The sequence below is a fragment of the Hemicordylus capensis genome, chromosome 3 (genome assembly GCF_027244095.1).
Source record: "Hemicordylus capensis ecotype Gifberg chromosome 3, rHemCap1.1.pri, whole genome shotgun sequence".
Lineage (NCBI taxonomy): Eukaryota > Metazoa > Chordata > Lepidosauria > Squamata > Cordylidae > Hemicordylus > Hemicordylus capensis.
In genome coordinates, this window is record NC_069659.1 from 134596577 (window position 1) to 134619421 (window position 22845).

The 22845-nt window shown below is 41.8% G+C and overlaps 1 protein-coding gene across 4 annotated transcripts in view; it reads left to right on the top strand.

The window, feature by feature from the left end:
- The window catches only part of LOC128351015 (interleukin-1 receptor type 1-like), a 33994-nt gene extending 17215 nt beyond the window's left edge, over window positions 1-16779 (top strand). For all 4 annotated transcript variants that reach the window (XM_053310079.1, XM_053310080.1, XM_053310078.1 and 1 more), the window contains 7 exons: window positions 2956-3118; window positions 3696-3761; window positions 5406-5526; window positions 8896-9044; window positions 9636-9779; window positions 11801-11968; window positions 15584-16779. In XM_053310079.1, the coding sequence (XP_053166054.1) occupies window positions 2956-3118; window positions 3696-3761; window positions 5406-5526; window positions 8896-9044; window positions 9636-9779; window positions 11801-11968; window positions 15584-15957 (1185 nt within the window). In that variant the 3' untranslated portion in view covers window positions 15958-16779. The remainder of the gene's footprint in view (window positions 1-2955; window positions 3119-3695; window positions 3762-5405; window positions 5527-8895; window positions 9045-9635; window positions 9780-11800; window positions 11969-15583) is intronic.
- The last annotated feature ends 6066 nt before the right edge of the window (window positions 16780-22845 follow it).

Consider the following 22845-nt stretch of genomic DNA (forward strand, 5'->3'; position numbering starts at 1 on the left):
TATTTTATTTTATTTTTCTTGTGTGTGAACTGCTCCCCAGTAACTTGCAGGGACTTCAGGGTAAATCTGGCCAACATGTGAATGCAGCACCTTCATTCCAGAGGAGATGTGTGTTAAAGGGCTTTAAAAGCCTCCTGTGAAAAATCTCCTGGAATCAAACTTTACTGAATGTGTTCAGAATTCTGAGAAAACATACATAGGCTCACACTGCATGGTTGAAAGTCTCCTTTGCTAATCTGCAGCGAGGGGCCCATCTTAATAATTAGTGTTTCTAGTGTTGTAGGCATTAAAAGTAGCACAAATATATAGTATTCATTGTATATCACTATATATTGTGAAGTGTGCGTGTGCGTATTCAGTGAAATGTATTTCCAGGCAGCATACTTATTTTGAAATATCAGACATAAATCCTTGGGGGCCTGGGGTGTGCGGAGGCCCTGGACTTTGAGCGGGGGGCCCATTTTAAAATCTCGTCTCTGGGCCCACTCCACCCTTGTTACGTCTCTGGTTGAGGATATTAATTGTAAGATGCAGATGGAGAGGAAGTCAGAGAAGATGCCAATTATTTTGAAAGCAATGGAAAAGTATTTGGACATGGAGAATTTGTCTGCAAAGAGACCTGGTGGTTTGTTAGGACATTCTGAAACATAAAATAGCAGGCCTTGGGATTCAGAGTAGAAATGCTCATAGTCTGATGGCTCATGGGCAGGAATTGAAGTGCATTTTTGTCTACTTTGCAGGATCCCCCTCAACTAGTTTATATACAGGAGGAGACTTAGCTTGTTAAGGAACTGAACTTCACATTGCCCAGCTATGTGGCTCTTCCCAAAGAAAGGGAAGCTGGCAGGAGTGGTGGAGTGGCTACTTTAGTTAAGGAAAAATTGTATTTTGTGGAATTGGAGGACCAGAGGACTCGTTTTAAATCTCTTGCAATGGACGTCAGGCCCATTAACAATACAGCATGGGAGTCTGGGGTGTAAGTCTCCCTTTGTAAATGAAACCTGGGTTTTGCATGCTGAGTTGCAATCACTAGGACTCGTGGTTAGATTCTCACATGGATACCAGCTCACATGGGTGTGCATGGGTATGAGATGGCCTACAGTATCTAGAGGCTAAGGAGGCATTGGGGCATGGTACACCTATATAGGGCAGCAGCGATATAGGAAGATGCTGAAAGGCATCATCTCATACTATGTGGGAGATGGCAATAGTAAATCCCTCCTGTATTCTACCAAAGAAAACGACACCGACTTGACAGCACAACTTTACATTTATTGTCAGTTTACATGTCCAATACTGGGTGGATTCAGACCCCTTTGACCTCCTATGGGTTAAAAATGTTTGGCAAAGATGTTAGGAAGAGGGTACTGCCAGACAGAGTGTTTAGTCTATATGTCTGAGATTGGATGACTTTCAGCTCTTTGAGCAGAGTGGCTGGACTAAACAGGTGACCTTGTTTCATGTTTTAATGGGGCATTGTGCCCTGAGAGTAACCTGTTTGGAATAGGTGGGCTTGATAATGATCTGTCTGTGGTTTGAGGGAAACAGCTGATCATGTCCTTTGGGACTGTTTGGCTTTCAGTTTCGAGCGAGAGATGCTGTTTGCTGAGTTACAGGGCTTGGGTGTCGAAGGTTTGGATTTAGGAGTTATCTTCCTGAATAGGAAGCTTTGGTGTCTAGTGATCAGAGCACTGTGGAATTTCATATGTGCTAATAGCCTCTATGTCACCATAAGTGGCACAGCGGGGAAATGCTTGACTAACAAGCAGAAGGTCGCCAGTTCAGATTCCTGCTGGTACTATATTGGGCAGCAGCGATATAGGAAGATGCTGAAAGGCATCATCTCATACTGTGCAGGAGGAGGCAATGGTAAACCCCTTCTGTATTCCACCAAAGAAAACCACAGGGCTCTGTGGGCGCTAGGAGTCGAAATTGACTTGACGGCACCCTTTACCTTTTAATAGCCTGTATAAATGACTGTAATTAGAGAAGTTTAACTTAAAACCAGTAGGTGGCATTCATGGGCCTTTCTTGGCCTAATACTTCATAATCCTCAGAAGACTATGAGGCAAAGCAGACAGATGTAGAGCTTTGGTCCGAGAGAGGCTAAGCTTATGGATGAAAGCAGTCTGGCTGGTATGGCGGTGGTTGGTGCTAACCCTTGCTCCTTCTACTGAGGCCCTTCCCTAACAAAGGATAAGCTAAGGGACGACCTGGGGACAAGTTCCATCCTGAAACACCATTCTCCTAAACACACAGCTCTGCTCATATGTTATGCTCTTTGAGGAGAATGAATACTGAAGGAACACAGCAGGGCCATGCCCTTTAACCATGTCCTCTTCTCCCCACATTTGTCTGCAGAGGCTTAATGTGGGGAAGGTTTCTTCCCATGACTGAGAACCCTGGGATCTTCAAGGTCCTGAATCCTAGGGAGAATTCTGCCCCATATTCAGTATTTGCCTCTGCAGACAAACATTGGATGTAGGGAGAGTGAGGAGCATTGGTTGCATATGGTGAGTAAACACAAAATCCAGCGCCCTTCACACGTTTGCTCTCTCTGGAAAACATAACAACTGAGCAGCACTTACCCTGAGCTCTCTCAAACAGAGTACAGTGAACATTACTTCTGTACATATGGTATGGTTAAATTCAGAGTAAAGGGAGCTAATTGCATCTTATAGGCAACACATGTGACTTAAGTCCTAGTGCAATTTTTAAAATGTGTGTGTGTGGGGGGAAACACAGCTTCAGAATAAGTAATTTAGAATGGAGAACTGATAGGAATGGAGGGAGGCTCCTATTCTTTTCCTGTTATTTCTTTGGTCCAAATCAACCCTAGTTTCTCTCTGCTACCTCATAGCCCTAGCAAACTTACTAAATGATGTATGTATACAGATACTGGATGGATGCAAATTTTATATACTCTCTTTTCATTAGTGGCTTTTTTCCCCCCAGGACTGCAAGATGATTCAAGATAAAAGGTTTCGACCTTCAAGTAACTACCTTGTGATAACCAATACAACTATGCAGGACCGAGGAAGATATACTTGCAAAATGCCATACTATATCATGGGGAAAGAATATAACATTTCAAGATACATTAACCTAGTAGTGATAGGTAAAATGCTTTTATATATAAATATATAAAAGGAAATCTTGGGTACAGCAGAATCCTCAGAATGCATGATTTTGTATATGGTGTGACAAGATTAGGATTGAAGTAGCTAACTGTGGCTTTAAACTTTCACCTTTGAGGTTTTTTAGAGGAAGCCATTTTAAGATGAAGAGCCATTTGCCATTGCAGGAGGAGTTATAAGAGGGAGTAACCTTCAAAGCAAGGTAGCTCACGGAAGAGGATGGACTGAGCCATCCATGAGGTGCACCTAGAATCCTGTGATGTTGCAGAGATACCTTGGAATGTTTGCCTACAGAATGCAGCTGCTTGGCTTACACTTCCTTTTGGAAACTGTGCATAAGATGATGAGGAGGAGAATGACATCCTAGCGTTCTCTTTGATTTCAATATGTCCTCATTTTCATAGTAACATTACCTGATTTGGAATAATAGAGGATCCTGGGGGCCACCCCTTGGTGTGCACACTGCTTCTACCAGGGAAGCTGGGTGTGCTCTTGTTTTGTGTCATAGCAGCTGCTGCTGCCCTAAAGCAGGTATAAGTGTCCTCATTTCTTTTTCAGAAAGCCCACCAAAGACACCTCCAAAAATTTTCTTTCCAAGAAACCATTCAATTGAAGTAGAACTTGGTAAGCAGGCTTTCTATACAAGGGTGGTAATATATGTGCCTTGCTTAATATTGTGGAACTATTTCCCAGCCTTCTGCATCCATAAACCTTTTTCTTTTATAACCAGCTCTCTTTTTTTGTACAAGTTTCCCTATATACACTGCTAGTCAGGAAGCCCACACAATTCAGAGCTTCCAACATGTGTTGTAAGGGCACACTTCTATCCCTTGAAGCTAGAGCTACTCAGACATAAAGCAAGCATTATGGAGCAAGAAGGCATGAGCAAGAAGGTTTATGTAGTCTCTCTTCCCCTTCCCTGTCCCCATGAAGACATAAATTTAGAAGCTTTGATTGTAGTTTGCAGCAAACCATAATCTGCTGTATTTCATTTGAACTTGGGAAACTTGGCATGAAGGGCATGTGCACATGGGGCCTTTATTCCATGTGCTGACATTGAAAGGATCTAAATTGTCGTGCACGTGGGACAGGGCCTTATCTGTTGTTGCCCCCAGGCTCTGGAACGCTCTCCCATTGAAAGTCCACTCTTTGACATCTGTGGCTGCTTTTAAAAAACAACTAAAGACCATTTTAATTGTTCAGGCTTTTACTCTTTAGGGGCTGCCAGTTCTCTGAGCTTTGCTGAGCTCAGATTTGTCTTTTTCATGCTGGTTGTTTTTGTAGTGTGTTATGGTTTTTACCGCTTAACTGATTTTAGTAAGTTTTACTTAAAGTTTTACTAAGTTTTAAACGTTTTTAACTTTTAGTAAGTTTTAAATGTGATTTTTATGGCTTTATTGTATTTTAACATTTGTAAACCTCTGAGGGATGCCTTATGAAAGTCAACATAAGAAGTGAAAAACAAACCCCCACCCACCCCCCATGAGCAGGGAGGCAGATGATACGAAATATCCTGAACCATGAGGTTAAAATGCTATGGAGTTGTTCAGGCGATTCGGACAGTCCGCCCCCTCTGCCTATAGCATGCCCTTAACCAGGAATGCAAACCATGGTTCCATCTACCAATCAAGGTTGGGAGCTTCTAATATCCTCACTTTGTCTGCAAAGAGGAAGGCATGCAAGTCTGAGGTTCGTGCCTGCTAAACTATGGTTTAATTTCATATCTAAAATACAGTGTAGAGACATTGTATTTCTACATCTCAGTTGAGCACAGCACTGTGTAATACCAATACTTTGTTGTCGGATGGTAGGTGTTCTGTTCCCCAAATTATTTTTGTGACAGAACTTTTGAGTGCTCAGGAAATGGGTTTTTCTCGCCCTGGCTTCATCAACAAACTTCTTTCTGAAATTCTAGTTTTCTATCAATGCATACTTTTGATGAGAGAAACCAAGTGTTGATTTACAGAGTGCTCTGTCACGGCAGTGATCCTTTCTTTGAAAGTAGCATTGTGGAGATTCTGGGCTGCTTAAAAATCTTATGACAACGGTGGTAGCATCAAATTGCAACCTAGCCATGCTTGAAAATGTATATATTTTCCATGTTTTACACCTAAATTGCTCTGTTGTGGAAATGTTTGCTTGCCCTACACTCTTACCCATGTGGGGCGGGCTCCCATTTGACTTGGCGTACTTGTGGTTTTGAAGAAGAATCGAGTATACAGGGTATACAGAGTATACAGGGAAATGCTTTTTTGTTATGTGTTCTAGGGTCCAGTATTATTGTGGACTGCAATGCATCGGGCGCTGAAATATATCATGTATATTGGCAAGTGAATAATTCCTACATTAGTAATTCTCCTTATAGAAATAACGTTGTTGAAGTTTTTGAGTAAGTAGAAAATGTATAAATTCTTTCAAAAACCTAAAACAGCATTTAATATTTCTGTGAACTAATCAGTTTTAAAGGAATGATGTGGTGATAACCTGTGTGCATAAAGACCTGGAAACTGATGTTTTATTTATTTAGACTTGTAAATAGTTTTCAGCTATTGCTGTTCTGAAAGGATATCACTGAAAATGTGTTGGTCTGAGGTGGCCACTGAAGGCTTATAGTTTTATCTAGCCTCTACCAAATTTTAGTTGAAGTATAATAAAAAATTTTCCCCACCCCCAATTTTAAGGAAACAAAACTCTTTTCAGCTTGTGTTTATGCATCCGTTTTGGATGTTGTATTTAATGTCCTGCATCTGACTGCTCCATTACTCTGAAGCCTTTACTGCTAGATGGTGCCCTAGGACCCCAGGAGTGTGGGACCAGTGGGCCTAGAGCTCCATCAAAGACTGGCCAGTGGGAGCTGAGCGTTCTCAGACTTAATTAAGCAAAAATACATCCATCAAGGAGAACTGACTGATAAAAGAGCTGTGCAGTATGTTCACTCTAGGATCCATAGATATCCTGCTGTATGCAAATTCATACATTAGGGATGTGTGAGCCAGCATGATTCAAACCATGGTTTGAATCGAACCGGTGGTTTGGGCAATCCAAGTTCAAACCGAACTGGCCTCCCAAAGGGGGATGCCAGTCCTAGTTCAAACTAGACTGGATCTGCTTCTAAGAACCAGTTTGCGGGCCGGTTCAGAGGTATACTTGTAAAGGAGAATCTGGCACGGATTCCCCTTTACAAGTAAATGGGGATTCTCTAGCCTACGGATGGGCCTCTGTGCATTTGTAAACATCATGAAAATGATGTGTGCACAGAGGTGCGAACTGGGCCTCAGCCAGCCCAGGCTGCCATATGGGAGGCAGGAGGTTGGAGGAACCCCTGCCGCCACCACTGCCGCCTGAAAGTTAAAGGTAAAAATTACCCTTTTGCTCGGCCCCTCCCCTGATTTACCAGGGAATGCCCTTTACTTGTAAAGTAGAATCCTCGCTGGATTCCCCTAAGTATGTCCTCTGAGCCTGCCCGTGGCCTGGTTTGGCTGAGACCGGGCTAGATCTGTTGAAATCCAGTCTGGATTCAAACTGAACCAGCAAAATTGGTTCCATGCACAGCTCTATCAGACCTGCAATGTGTTATGTACATATATGGTAGGGATGTGCGAATTGATTTGGGTACAAAATGATTTGTACCCGAATCTGGCTGATTTGGGTGATTTGTAGACAGAACAAATCACCCCTGTGCTCAATTGCCCAGATTCAGGTACAAAAGAAATCACCCCAGATTCGGACCTGAAAAATCCGGAGATTTGGACCTCTATTTTGTGGTCAAAGTGGGTTGGGTGGTAGTGCCCTATGGGTGGAAGTTACCACCCAAATTTCAAAGAAACTGGGCAAAGGGATGATTTTAAAATTTGTTTTGAAGTTGATGTGTCTTTAAGTCCCCCCCCCCAGGGAATAGTGGGGATTTCAGCAGCCCTGTAACTCCTCTTGCCTGGCACCAGGGTGGCCCAGAGTGGGTTGTGGTGTAGTGCACATAGGGTGCCAAGCATCCCCAAAACGGCAAGCCTATAGGACACTGGGTTTTATTGTTTTCAGTGTCTGAAGTGTTCTGAGAGCTGATTCTCTGGTAGGAAATGAGCCATTTCCTACTAGAGAACCTACTCTCAGAAGAACACCCTTTTGCCCAATTTCTTTGAAATCTGGGTAGTAGTTTCCTTGCACCCATTGGACACTACCACCCACCACAACCCACTCTGGGACACCCTGGTGCCCCCCCTCCTGCTCGGGGGAGTTATAACTAAGGCTGATGAAATCCCCATTATTCTCTCTGGAAAATAACTTAAAGATGTGTGAACTTTTTAAAATCACCCCTTTGCCCAATTCCTTTGAAATATGGGTGGTAGCTTCCTTGCACCCATTGGGCACTACCACCCACCACAAGCACCACAAACCACTCTGGGCCACCCTGGTGCTCCCCACGTGGAGCTAAAAGGCTGCTGAAATCCCCATTATTCCCTATGGAAAAAAGCTTAAAGATGCGTGAACTTCAAAAATCTTTTAAAAATCACCCCTTTGCCCAATTTCTTTGAAATTTGGATGGAAATTTGCACCCATTGGGCACTACCACCCATCCCACTCCTTTGCCCCCAGAACCCCTTTTTTTGCCTTGAATCGATTCGGATTTGAAAAATTCAGGTACAAATCAAATCTGTGGTGATTCTGGGGTGGGGGTGGGCAGATTTGGACCCAAAACAAATTGAGGGTGATTCAATTTGTGTACAAATCAAATTTTAAAAATTGATTCGTGCACATTCCTTATATATATAGATAGATAGATAGATAGATATAGATATAGATATAGTGTGTGTGTGTGTGTATATATATATTAATAAAAATTGTTGCATTGTTTTAACTTTTTATATGCGTTTTAATTGTTTTATGTTAACTACCCAGAGACGAAAGTTTGGGCTGTATAGGAGTTAGTTAAATAAATAAATAAATAAATAATAGCACTCAGTATAATTGGGAGCTCTGAAAAAGTGTCTCATACATACAGTGTGTCGCATGTGTACATACACTCATACATACATGTTGAATGTCTGTATGCTGGTGGGAATTGTGACTGCTGCCTCTGCTATCCACGTTTGTTGTATGGATGAGCCCTTTTGTCTGAAGGCTTCAAGCACCCTTCAGAATTGAGGCCAGGGCCATGGCATTTTGAACTACCCTGTCTTATCTCTGTGCTTGTACATACATCTTATCACCCAAGGTAGCAATTCCTTTGCAAATGCAGCAACTCCATTTGGCCATAGAATTTCCCTAGGCATAAGAGCTCTCTCCTAACTGCCTCCTCAACACTCGCTTAGTGGAAGGAGCAGACTTATAACAGCAAATGCAAACAGTTGCACAAGCTGATCTTTCCATTGGAATTAATGCGACGTCAGCTCATGTAGAAGTGCACTCCCTATCTAGCTACAAAATCTCTCTCTGAGCATCAGTGTTCAGGTGAAGCCACAGTTCAGGCTGAGATGTGTAAAATGATCTGTTATAATTGCAGATTTTGCTGCTGCTGAAGTCTATAGCAGTCTATAAAATATGAGTATATGGGTGTCAACCTGCAGTGAGTTCTGAAGAAAATGTCCTAATAAAAAGTAAAGGGATTGCCCAGTCCCTCTCTGGATCCAACTTGTCATGTGTGTAGAACAGTGTGCATGCAGGGGCAGAATATTTCCTATGTCTTTACTTCAGTGCTACATTTTAAAAGATATCCTTCTAAACATTGATTGCCTATGTGTGTCTCTGTGTTGTTTTTAAACAGAAAAGTCACTTTACTTGAAGGACAACCTTTTTGTACAGTGAGGCTTAACATTTCAAAAGTCAGTTACAAGGAATATGAAAATTCATTTGTGTGTCATGCTTTGAATTCCTTTGGTCAAGTTGCAGCACATGTTATGTTAAGGCCCAAAGGTAAGGCATAACTTGGTATTTTTTGTTGTTAGTACTGTAACAGTTTCAACCTTGACATTTCAAAGTGGTTTCTGGGTATTATTCTAAGGCAGAGTTGTCTGATAGCCACCTAATGGCGCAGTGGGGAAATGGCTTGACTAGCAAGCCAGAGGTTGCCAGTTCGAATCCCCACTGATATGTTTCCCAGACTATGGGAAATATATCTAGCAGGCAGCAGTGATATAGGAAGATGCTGAAAAGCATCATCTCATACTGCGCAGGAGATGGCAATGGTAAACCCCTCCTGTATTCTACCAAAGACAACCACAGGGCTCTGTGGTTGCCAGGAGTTGACACCGACTCGACGGCACAACTTTACTTTTAGAGTAGTCTGACTTTTGGAATTATTGGGAAATTTGACCAAAATAATAATAACTTCTTAAGTACTTTTCAAGTGTGAAAGCATGCAAGGAACATTTCTACAGTTTAAATATGCTTGCGTTTTAAAAATATTGACGTTAAGAGAGGTCTTCATGCTGTACTGTATGCTTTTGTTTGAAAGCTCATAATCTGACAAACCCTTTTCTTCCCCCATTTTCCTCATTGAGGTAGTCCCAAATGTCCAGGGACCACTGATTGGAGTGCTTGTCACAACATTTCTCCTAACAACAGTTACGATATTAATCTACAATTTCTTCAAGATTGATATTGTCCTTTGGTATCGGAACTCCTACTGTCCTTTGATTAGTAAAAAAGGTATGTCCAGGTAGCTATGTTGTGTTGAGATTTTAGTCCTAGATTTTTAACTTTTTTAAAAAATGTCAGATTGTTCCAGTATGAAGTACTTGAATATTTATTGGCCAAATATGAGCTTTGGCAGGCTGTCCACAAATATGGTATTTGAGTAGGAGCATTCACTTTGCAATTGAGAAGAAAATGACTGTAGTTGTGTAAAATATCCTAAAATTCTTACATTTATTCTTTGAATAATGTATAATGAAAACATTTGGAGTCTTCCAAATAACTGAAATACATACATTGAAAGGATGTGTACATTTACGCATTGCCAGGATTGTAGGTCTGTCAGCATATTTTTGTAGGCCTTATAGTTTGTTTGTTGTTCAATATATATACCACTTTTCATTAAAATCTTTTCATTAAATATTTTTCATTAAAACCATTATTTATAAAATATTGCAAACGTGTTTTACAATATAATTAAAACAATGCATAATTAAAATACAAAGGTACAGATAATATAAATATAAAATCTCTATTTAAACATTTAATAACCCATTTTTAAAAATACATAAAACACAAAGCAGCAGTAGTAAAAAATAATACTTTCATTCAAAAGCCTCGGTTAAGAGCCACATCTTTATTTTCCCCCTGAAAACTGTCAAGGAGACTGAGGAGCGGAAGCCAGCCACGAGAGCATTCCAAAGCCTGGGGGCAATGACTGAGAAGGCCCTTTCCCGCATGCTTGACAACTAAGCATCTCTTACCGTCAGCATGCGGAGCAGAGCCCCCTCTGATGACCTTGTCAAGCAGGCAGGACCCAAACCAGTTAAGGACTTTAAAGGTCAAAACCAGTTCCTTAAATTGGACCTGGAAAATAGTTGTGGAGAGAAGCTTGAAAACTTGATGGCAGAATATCTGAAGAGTTTCCAGCTTGGAAGGCAAATAAAACAAATGAAAAGCTCATTATTTTCAAGTAAATTTCACAGTATTTGAGGAGATGCATCGTGATATTGACTGCTTAGGGTTTGTAGTAGTGACTGTTTTGCTCACCCAGCGTAGCTTGAAATAGTCAGGCCCTATCTCAGGGCTGCACAACTTTGGACTACGATTTGCATCATCTCTAGCCACAGTAACCAATGGTCAGGGATGATGGGACTTCTAGTCCAACAACAGCTAGAAGACCAAAGTTGTGCAGCTCTGCCCTATCTATACTACAACTTCATAATAGTTTTATATACATTTAACTGTCATGACTTTTCCCAGATAATACTTGCAACCATAGTTGGAGGATTAGAGTTAGAAATGAATTTGATGAGTTTAGGGAACTACAGTTCCCAGAGTTTCCTGGGAAGAGGGAACAGCTCTTCAAAATTTAAATATGTATTATGAATATATTTTCCATTAGTTGGAGGTGACCTGTTCTGCCTTCCAGTACTTCAAGAAGTGTTACACAAAAATGAAGGCCCATGTATGGTATAAAGTAATTGTTTGTGCTTAGATGGTATTGTAGAAGTGCAGCATATTCATTCTTCATTTTAGTTTTCACTGTATTTGTGTTAATGGTTACCCAGATCTAGATTAAATATATATGGTAATTGAGTACCTGTAGCCTTTTGTTTCATCACACCTTCATATTGGTCCTTAGAGGCAGAGATTGAATTATATGTGACTCCTTATGAATACCTTGGCCCTGACCAATAATTTAGCTGCATATAATTAGAGTTGGTTCTCAGGATCAATATAATGTCAGTTTACAGAGAACTGAAAGATTCCTGCCCCATGCTTGTGCTCTGGAGCATGTCTTGAGAAATGTGAGTGATCTCAGACTGGCACTACATGATAAAGTCACGATCAGTAGTCTTAGATTTGAACTTGACTTGATGATCTTGGCTTGAAGTTGGTTTGGTGACATTTTCTGAGTTTTCACGGCATACTCTACAGGAATGTGGGTGGGGCAGTAAACTGTTGCTAGATTATTTGTGAGAAGCAGAAGAAAGTTGGAAAATGTTTGTAAAACATCTCTTTGCTCATTATAGTTTCAGATGGGAAGACCTACGATGCATATGTCTTGACCCTGACAGCACACAGAATGGGTCACATTTACCATCTAGATAACTTTGTTCTAAAACTACTTCCTGAGGTTTTGGAAAGACAGTGTGGATATCATTTGTTCGTAGTTGGCAGAGATGATCTACCAGGGCAAGGTATGTGTTAAGATAACCCGGAGTGAGTACTGCCAGGTATGTCCCAGACTTCTCAAATGTGCATGTGAACCTATATACCTGCCAGACCACTGGGCCATCTAGTGCAGACATGTCTACTTGGATTAACTGGAGTTGTAAAAGAATTAAAGTAAACATCTTCTCCAGTCCTGTTACTGATACGATAAGGGGGTGGGCATTGGTGGTGATTGATTTCCCCCTTATCCTACCACATGCAGGCAACAAGTTGTCTCACATGTTCATTTTCTGAGATTCATGGGTGATTCTGGAGAAGCAAAGGTCACACACACACACACACACACACACACACACACACACACTCACAACTGTGAGTTTTAATGGGCTTTATTAAGGCTAATGATTACAAGTGTAGGTGATTAGGCATATAAGCAAGTAGTTATCTATTTCATTTTTCTAAGATTGTAGTGCAATGTTCAGTAACAGCTAAAAGCATTCCTAAAATCCTTTTTCCTTTTCTCAAAATGCAGAGCTGCTAACTAGGAATCAATTTAGCCTCACCAAAAGCAGGCAGCTTAGGAATTCAGTTCTGTGTGAGAAATATCTTATCTGTCTAGTTGCCTAGACTACAAACCACAACAATCCTCCCCAACTCAGTTCTGACTGCAAAGCACACAGTTCAATCAGTGTTTCCCCTTTAATTTGGCCTAATAATTTCTATGACAGTTAACTCATACCACCAATAAATGCAAGGCATTACACACACACACACACACACACAATATTTATTTGGTCATTGACCAGCAGTTTTACAAATACAGACATTTCAGATGTGAACTAAACATTAGAACGTGTTTTGCAGAGGATATAACAGTATTTTGCCACAGTTCTAATTTTATCTTCATCACATAAAGAAAACAAAAACGTCAATAAGACATCATCTTCTTTTCCATTAAGATTTACCAAAAGGGGAGAAAGTAACTTTCCTCTGGCTTCTTCATAAAAACTACAATGTAAAAAGGCATGTGCTATTGTTTCAACACAGCCCATGTCACAAGGACATACGCGATTCGCCAAAGGAATTCCTGCATATCTGCCAAACAGAACTGCAGACGGAAGAACACCTAACCTGGCCAGCGTCATGGCTCGTCTATATTCAGGAATCGTGACTACCCGAAGATAGAAGGCCAAATTAAATCCGCTCAGTTGGTCACCCAAGAACAATCTTTTGGATATCTGGGAGATTTCATATTGCAACTCCATATCCATTAAGCGTTGAATAATTTGGAAACGAGCTCTGTCGTAACCAAGCTCCTGTATGACCTCTAATGAATATCCACAGCGGGCCAGCTTATCAATGGCCTCGGTATGCCATCTAAATTTAAATGAATCCTGTTTTATAAAAGCAACCAAGCCCTCCCACGAAAAATAAATTTTTAGCCAGTAAAGGATAATGACTCTCCATGGCATGTCTGAAGCCTAACCATTCCAACCTCTCTTCTCAGAGCCACCGTGGGCGCACATCTAGGAACAGCCAATACAGCTCTTAAAAAGTTAGACTGCAGTGCCTCCAACAGATCAAGATTTTTAACTATGCCCAACTGAGCTCCAAAAAAATGTTGAGGCAAAACCTTTGCCGAGAGTAGTTTGACCATGGCCGGAACATAGGATGTGCCCTTAGTATAATAATAAGAGAGTATAGATTTAACTACTGGTTTGGCCTTTGAAATTGCAAGGCATCTTTGACTCCTAACAGAAAAAGCATTACTTTCTAACCCTTGTACTAAATGCGGAATAGTTTAAAACAGTTTCATTTCATTTCATTAGGAGTAAGTAGCTGAAGGCCTTTTGCTGTCTCCTGACTGTGCCCCAAACAATCCTAGAAGCTGTGCTGGCAGAGAGAGAAAAAAGGCTAAAGTACAGTTTTCAAGGAGGAAGTAAGACCGACAAAAGGAATGTCCATTAAAGCAGCTTAGGATGGGGGGAGGAGGAGGGACTGGAAGGAGGGGAGGGAGACAGATGCCGTTTCCTGCCACCTGGCAAATAATGGCTGCAGCAGGGGCTTTGCTGGAGCTCAGGATAGGTAAGAGAGAAGATCCAGGGACAGAGAGGGAAGGGGGGGGAGGTGTGTTAGTCAGAAGTGTCTGGTTTATGAAGGCATGGCTTTGGGCAATATTTTCCAGTTTTTTGGTGAGCTGGAACGAGATCTCCGCTGGCTTCTCCAGTGGCAGGGTGACTGGCTCTGAAGATACAGGGAGGGGCTACATGGTGCCTCTTCCATGAAGAAGCCCATGCCTGCCCTTCCCCATTAATGTCTGTCTGCAGCTTTGTATACCTTTTTGGCCACCTCTCAAAGCCAAATCATCTACTCGGAGTGTCTCCTCTTTGATAAACAAATTCTGACCTGGCTCTCCAAATTCTTCCCTCAACCTCCGGGAGGATCCAATCAGGAGCCTGGCCTGGCTCTTTGTCTGATCAGACTCAAGATAGAGACACTTTTTAAATGTCCAGCTGGCCCTGGCTTGTAGCCATTTGTTGATGTTCTTCAGCCTAGAGAAATATGTTAGGACAGAGAATGTTACATAAGCAAGGGGGGTGGGATGTCTCAGTTTTATATGAATATGTTAGCCCCCATAGCATGGCGTAGGTGTTCTTATCTATATGTGGTTTCTTATAATTTCCTAAATCAGCTAGATATGATTATGCTTGACATGTCAAACTAGTTCTCATGACTGGTTTTTAGCACAGCAACAAACTACCCAAAGCTCTTTGCAAGGCAGTAAGCATCTTCAAGCCTGGGAACGAGTGTAAGGGAAAATTCCCCTTCTTTCCCAGACTCTCAAGAGGAAGCATTTCTGTTCACTGGCTTGGCTTAGAGGGAAAAAAAATCAAAGTCAAGCTTCAGCTTCCTGCCAAAATGGCACAGGCCTCAATCTAGCCTTTTGGGGGTCTCAGAGCAGGCCCTGGTTCTAAAAAGGGGTCCACCCACCTGTTCATATCATTATCTCTGATTCTTCAACTGAAAATGCCAGGGATTGAAAATGAAAACTAATCCATTCATATCATGTTCTTTACCATATTTAGACATTTAAATGTAACAAATGTTACCTACAGTAGCATTTGGCTTCAAACTGGGAGCCAATGTAGATCAAAAAGTAATGGACCGCTGTGTTAGCAACATGGCAGCAGCATCATATTGAGTGTGAGTAAGTACAATAGCCAGTTCTCCCTTTTCCAAGATAACACTTGCTGGCACTCTAGCTGAGACTGTGCAGTGTTATTTCTGGCTACAGCTGCCACCTAAACAAAGCTGTGTCCAGAAGTACACCTAAGCTGCATACCTGTTATCACGTATATAACAGGCTATGTAAGTAGTCCTGGATCTTTTTACCTGCTTACCAAAAGCACTTCTGTCTTGTATGTACAGGGAGAGAGTGTCTCACAGTTTGGAGCTACTCTGCCTCTACATGGGAGAGGGTGTATGCAAGTTCATTTTGCTGCTAGTTCATGAAATGGGACACTATAGTGTGCTTGCTTTTTCTGCATGGAACACCACTCCCTCTCTCTCATTGTTGTCATGCAATTAAGTTACTAGTACTTAACACAATGAAGCAAATCCTTTGTTCTTTAATTTTACAGCGGTGGTCAGCGTAACTGATGATACTATCAAGCAAAGCAGGAGGCTGATGATAATTTTGGAGCCAGAATTATCAAGCTGCAGCAGGTTGGAAGAAACATCTGAACAGCAAATAGCTGTGTACGATGCACTTATTCGCTACGGAATTAAAGTGATCCTAATTGAGATGGATAGGATACAGGACTACACAAACATGCCAGAGTCAATTAAGTACATTAAGCAAAAGCATGGGGCAATCAGGTGGAAAGGAGAATTTTCAAGAAAGTCTCAATTGGCAAATACAAAGTTCTGGAAAAATGTGAGATATCAGATGCCTTCCAGAAGATCAGTAACTCTTCCAGAATTTCACTTGTTGCCACAGATGCATAGCAGTTAGTCACAAGATCACAGCAACAATTTGAAACAGCTGGAAAAGGCCCATGAGTCATCAAACCAAATCCCTGCCTTGCAAGCATGCCTGCACAGATGCTGGTTAATCCCTTTCTGACAGTTCATGAATGTGCAACTGGTTGTGAATTATTTAAATAGTGCAGTGGCTGTTCATGCCTATTATCCCATGCTGCATGGCTGGCACATGCAGTGCATTCCCTTCCTGAGACAGGCTGGCTGTTGGAAGTGTACTTATTTGCCAAGATGCCAGCACTGGGTACAGGTAAGATTCTGTTCTATGCAAGTGGGAGTTGCTAGGCCAGGAGCAGAAGGCCTTGAACTGTGCTTGCTTGACACCTATCATATTACATCCCTGCAACCTGCTTTTCAAGAATGCAAGAGAAGTCTGAAAACTCTCATCAAATACATTGGGTGAATCTGTAATTATTTTGTACTATTTATATATTAAGTATAATGCATGAACATAAAAATATACTATTTTATATCATGTGACTCTTTGATAATTTTATATTGAATAAGACAGTTTAAAATTCATAATTGTCTAACTCCTTTCTTTTCATTTAATTGTTGTACTAAAGGGATGCATGTTTCTTATTGGAAGTTGTTTTGAGGTAAAGATTTTGGAACGCTTTGAAGCATTTTCATGAAACGTGACGGGAATAGCAATATAATCCCCCAAGAAATGATCTAGGAAGCCTGTAGAATCTTCTAAAAATGGTTTTGTTATATTATTTGTAAAATGCGTACTGTTTTATTGTAAATGTTTGCTGGTCAATGACCGAATAAACTTATATCTCTCTCTCCTAAACATGTATGGCAAGAGGGAAAGATCAGAGTTCATTCTTCCAAATTCTTTGCTTTTGTACATAGAACCTTTATCAAAGAAATATGGTGAAATCATGAATATGAATTATTTCAGGTAAAGTAGAATACTTTATTTCTTGCTGACATCCTTAACTAGATTGGATCTCAAAGCAGCTTACTAAATCGAGATAGTCAGTACAAATCCACAATCAGATCAAAGTTTAGAAATTCTAAAAATCAATACACACTGAAAGGTCATGTTACAATAAAACTTAAATCTCAGTAAATGCCAATCTAAGTACTAAGTGCCTGTCTGAAAAGAGAGGCTCTTGAATCCGTCTTTGTTGCTGGATCAGGAGGTGGCTCTGGCCAGGGCACATTTACACAGCATGAATTTGATTTGTTTGTTGCTTTTTCTGGAAAAAAGAACTGGACACTCTCACACATCCCCGGTCACATTCTGGTTAGACAGTGTACTTTATATGGGCTGCCATGAAGAGTGTTAGGAGGCTGTAGCTGGTCCAGAATGCTGCTGCCAGGGGTTGGAGCATGCATCTCTTGCTGCTTATCTTCTTTATATATATTTCTCTAAGACGTACCCGTGGCTAATCCCACGCATGGCAGCTCTTGCGAGAGTTCATGAACAGCTGCCAGATAGTGACAGGTACGGGTGGGAGAAAGAAAACGGTGGTGGCAGCTGGCAGGGGTAAAATGGTGGTTGCTGGCCACCGCTAGGCAGAGAAAAAAGCAGTGGTGATGGACAGGTGGGGGAGAGGTAGAAGAAGGCAGCAGCGGGCCAGAAAACTACTGCAGTGGGCAACAGAGAGGGTGACGCAGCCTCCCTCTCCAGCCCGCCTGCTAGATTAAAGGAAGAATGGCCTTCAAGGTCTAAATAGACCTTCAATTTGGACTAATGTTTCACCATCTGACCTATTAATATCAGTTTTGTTTTTGCATTTTTATATTGTTTTTGAAACTCTCTTGGGTTTATTGTATTTTTGTTACACTGGTACACTACCTTGCCTATATATTTGAAACCAAATAGCTAGCTAAAATAACTAGGATTGAACAAACCCGATGGTCCTTTAAAAGGTGCTTCAAGGAGACTTCCCCAGTAGAAAAGGCCCCATCTCTGGTGACCATTTGCCAAACTTCAGACAAGAGGCATCACCTGCAGCAGATGAGCAGAGGACACAGGAGAGAAGTGTACTCACAAAATTGTGAGCTTGCTTTGGAGTTCAACAGAACTCTTCCTTACAATATTAAGCAAAAAGGGGGAGAAGAGAGAAAGATGTTTATGATAAGCCCTGTCCAGGTGGAGCTTTGTCTTAGTGGAAAACAATACACCCTTCCCACCTGCAGCTACTATCACATTTTTTAAATCCATATTTAGTTCTGTTCACTGCCTTAAGAACATAAGAACAGCCCTGCTGGATCAGGCACAAGGCCCATTTAGTCCAGCATCCTGTTTCACACAGTGGCCCACCAGATGCCTTTGGGGAGCCCACAGGCAAGAAGTATGTGCATGCCCTCTCTCTTGCTGTTGCTGCCCTGCAACTGGTATTGAGAGGCATCATGCCTCTGAGGTTGGTGATGGCTCATAGCTTCCAGAGTAGTAGCCATTGATAGACCTGTCCACCATGAATCTGTCTAAGCTCCTTTTAAAGCCATCCAATCTGGTGGCCATCACCACATCCCATTGCAAAGAATTCCATAGATTAATTATGCACTGTGTGAAAAAGTACTTCCTCTTGTCAGTCCTAAATTTCCTGACCTTCAGTTTCATGGGGTGACCCCTGGTTCTAGTGCTGTGTGTGAGAGAAAAAGTTTTATCTCTGTGCACCCTATCCACTCTATGCATAATTTTATACACCTCAATCATGTCTCCCCTTAGTTGCCTTTTCTCCAAGGTAAAGAGCCCCAGATGCTGTAGCCTAGCCTCATAAGGAAGGTTCTCCAGGTAGGGATGTGCAAGCCGGTTCAAATTCAAACTGGTTCAGTTCGATGGTTCAAATTCGAACTGGACCAGCCATCAGGTTTGAATTCGAACCAAACCCGGGGGGGGGAGGGTCGATTCAGAATGGTTCAAACCAGTTTGAACCTCCAAAAGTGGGTGGGGTGGTAGTTGGCACCCATGGGTACCTACCACCCAACCCCCAAAGCAATCGGACAGTCGTACGACTTTATGAATTCTTGATTTTTTTATTTTTTTCCTCTTTGGGTATAATGGGACATAAACCAGCTCATTATCCCCTATTGTGGAGCACCTAGGGGCACAAAAGTGGGGTTGGTGGTAGGTGCCCAGGGGTGCCTACCACCCACAAAACCCCAAGGCAATTGGACACTCCTCCAATTATCAGTGAATTTTAAAAGTATTTTTGAATTCCTCATAGGGAATAATGAGGATTCCAGCAAATGTATAGCTTCATGTCAGGGGGAAAGGGGAAGCCTAGAGTGGAGTGTGGTGGGTGGTAGTTCCCAAGGGGGGCAAGGGAGCTACCAGAATTATTTGAAAGGAATTGGGCAAAGGACTGATATTTAAGTGATTTTTGAAGTTTATACATCTTTAAGGTTTTTCTCCATAAGGAAGAATGGAGGTTTCAGCAGCACTGCACCTCGGGTACTGGGTTTTGTTGTTTCTGAGGTGTTCTGAGTGTAGATTCTCTGGTAGTATATGAGATTTTCAATGACAAACCATGAATCTACTCTCAAGTGCAGTTATGGGGCTTCCCCTTCTGGTTTGAACCCGGTTCAAATTCGAACTGAAATGGGCAAACCAGTTTTGTGTACATCCCTAGTTCCAGGCCCCTGATCATTTTGGTTGCCCTCTTCTGCACCTTTTCCAGTTCTGCAAAATCTTCCTTAAGATACGGTGACCAAAGCTGTACACAGTACTCCAGATATGGCCACACCATAGATTTGTAGAAGGGCATTATAATATTATATAAGGAAAAGTATTGAGGCTTTTGAACTTTGGAGCTGGAGAAGACTTTTGTTTGTTTTCCTGGCTGTCCATGGTATCCTCAAATGGATCATAGAACAAATCAATCCAGAATTTTCACTCGAGGCACAAATGACCAGGATCAAATTATCATACTTTGGACACATTATGCGAAGACCCAGCTCCCTTGAGAAGTCCATAATGCTGGGGAAAGTTGAAGGAAAGAGAAGAGGATGACCAGCAGTAAGGTGGATGATCTCAGTTACGATAGCAATGAATGCAGCACTGAGAGACCTTAAAGGCCAAGTTGAAGACAGATCATCCTGGAGAGAATCAATCTATGTGGTCGCTAAGAGTCAACACCGATTTGACAGCACTTAAATCAATTATGATATTAGTATTTTTATTTTCAATCTCCTCCCTAATGAATCCTTGCGTGGAATTGTCCATTTTCACAGCTGTCATGCACTATGATGAGACTTTCAATGAGCTGTCCACCATGACCCCAGGATATCTCCTGGTCAGTCACTGCCTTTCTAGGTATTTGGATGTTTCAGTTTTCTGCTAGAGGCAGAGCTGAATAAATGCTAGCTTCTTATATTTTAAAAGGGAGTGTAACCATTAATTATTTTGGTATGCTTTGGTGCAACTTAAAAATGTTATACTAAATAAATAGAGTAAAGACTGTTTGTCATTGAATCTAGTCATTTCTTACCAGAGAATCTATTCTCAGATCTCATCAAAAGCAACAAAACCCATTGCTCAATGGACTTGTGGGTTTGGGGGTGGTTGGCACCCTGTGTGCACTACACCACCATTCGCTCTGGGCCACCCTGGTACCCCCGAAGTGCAGTTATGGGGCTGCTGAAATCCCCTTTATTCCCTATGGAGGAAAAGCTTAAAGACACACAAACTTCAGAAATTCTTTAAAAATCACCCCTTTCACCAATTGATTTGAAATTTGTGTGGTAGCAGGCACCCATTAGGGCACTACCACCTGACCCACTCTTCTGTCCCTGAAACTCCTTTTTTGACCCAAAGACATGCCAACTTCAAAAATCATTTAAAAATCACCCCTTTGCCCAATTTCTTTGAAGTATGGGTGGTAGCTTCCACCATTTGGCCACAAAATGGAGGCATGAATCTATGAATTTTTCGGGTCTGAATCTGGGCAATTGAGGACGGGATGGTTTGTTTTGTTTTAAAATCACCTCAATCAGTCAGATTCGGGTACAAATCATTTTGTACCAGAACCGTTTTGCACATCCCTACCCTATGCAGTGCATAGTGGCTCCATAGTGCTGCACATCATCTCGGCCAGTGAATATATGTGTGTGTGCACAATGGATTTGGTGCATATGTTGTGGCCACTAGCCGGTTTAAAATGGGTAACAATCAAAAGAGGATCCCAAACTTGTTCTAAATTAGCTCCCTTTAATGTTTACATAATACAGATCTTTATGTACTGTGAAGAAGAGTACTCTGTGCATTTTATGCTGTGTGAGGTGGGGGGTGGAAGGGGAACAAAGGTAGCAAAGAGATGCTTATGGCTGGCAGAAGCAAAAAGATAAGAAACAGTTGCACAACTTTTGTTCTCTATTTCTAGTTAAAGTGGCATTTCAACTTCCTAACTATCATGATCCTGTATTATACTAGGTATGGAGCTCTCTTAGCAACAGCACACAGTGTACTGGAGGTGTATGGGAGTCTGACAGTCAAACTAGACAGACCTCTCTGTTGATGCTTTGGGAACTGGAAGTACCTGAGAATTAGCTCCTTTTACTGTTAAATGGATGTAACAAAAACTACTGTGTTCTTTTAACCTACAGCCAGATTTTTAAAGGAGTTCAACTTTTTGCCAAGTAGATCTAACTTTTTGATCTTGTTGATGTCTGTGCTGGTGAAGAATGCTTTGGACTGTGTCTCAGGCAACATGTCAGTGTACTGATACACCTTCCTGTGCCAGTGCACCAATATGCCTTATTGTGTCATTGCTGGAATGCTGCAGCACAACAGCTTGCATTGATGCCAATATACTGGCATAGCCAACCACTGCTATCTCCTGAACTCTGAGGATGTTTCTTTAGGAAACTCTTTGGACCCTCTGTGGGCAGTAATCCCTGCCAGAGGAGGTTTCCCCTTAGACCCTTATGCAAAAGCAATACATTCAGGGCAAAAACGGATGAAATGGAAGAGATTTGTGCATTTCTCATCTTATTCTGTTTTTACAAAGAACAGTAGGGAGAGGTATTATTATTATTATTATTATTATTACTACTACTACTACTACTACTACATTTATATCCCGCTCTTCCTCCAAGGAGCCCAGAGCGGTGTACTACATACTTGAGTTTCTCTTTCACAACAACCCTGTGAAGTAGGTTAGGCTGAGAGAGAAGTGACTGGCCCAGAGTCACCCAGCAAGTATCATGGCTGAATGGGGATTTGAACTCGGGTCTCCCCGGTTCTAGTCCAGCTCTCTCACCACTACACCACACTGGCTCCACACTGAGGTAATCAAGATCAGGACCATGGCACTGGGATAGGGCAGTGGTGGCTGGTGGTTCCTGGGGTGGAGGAGACAGGATGGGGGATGGGTGGAGCTACAGGTAGTGAGATGTGGATCCAGTTGTGAGCAGCTGTGGAAGTGGAGCAAGGACTAGGCAGGTGCCTTAGCAATAACTGGCAAAGAAGTATAGATTTGTAGCTAATTAATGGGATCAAAACACACACACACACACACACACACACACACCTCAATTGCTCATCAGCAGAGATACAGAGATATGGAAAACCTCAGTTGCCTTATAGTGGTTAACAGGAGCATCAACTGTTAGACCTAACAGGACTATAGTAGTGAGTAGATTTGTACACAAGCAAAGACACTCAAGGAAAGAACTGTACAAATCACAAAGCACAGACCAGCCACAAAAGGCTGCTTCTGTGGAGAATAAATGCATTCTGAAGTCTACAGAAGCGTTCCCAAACAGGGTTTTTAACTCGCTTCTCCGCTGAAATGGGGTGTGTCCATTTGCACATCAGCTGGATTCATGCCAATTTATATCCAGTGTAAAAAAGAGTCAACTTTTTGCATTTCTTTTTGGGGGCAAATTCAAACTCAGTAAAGCA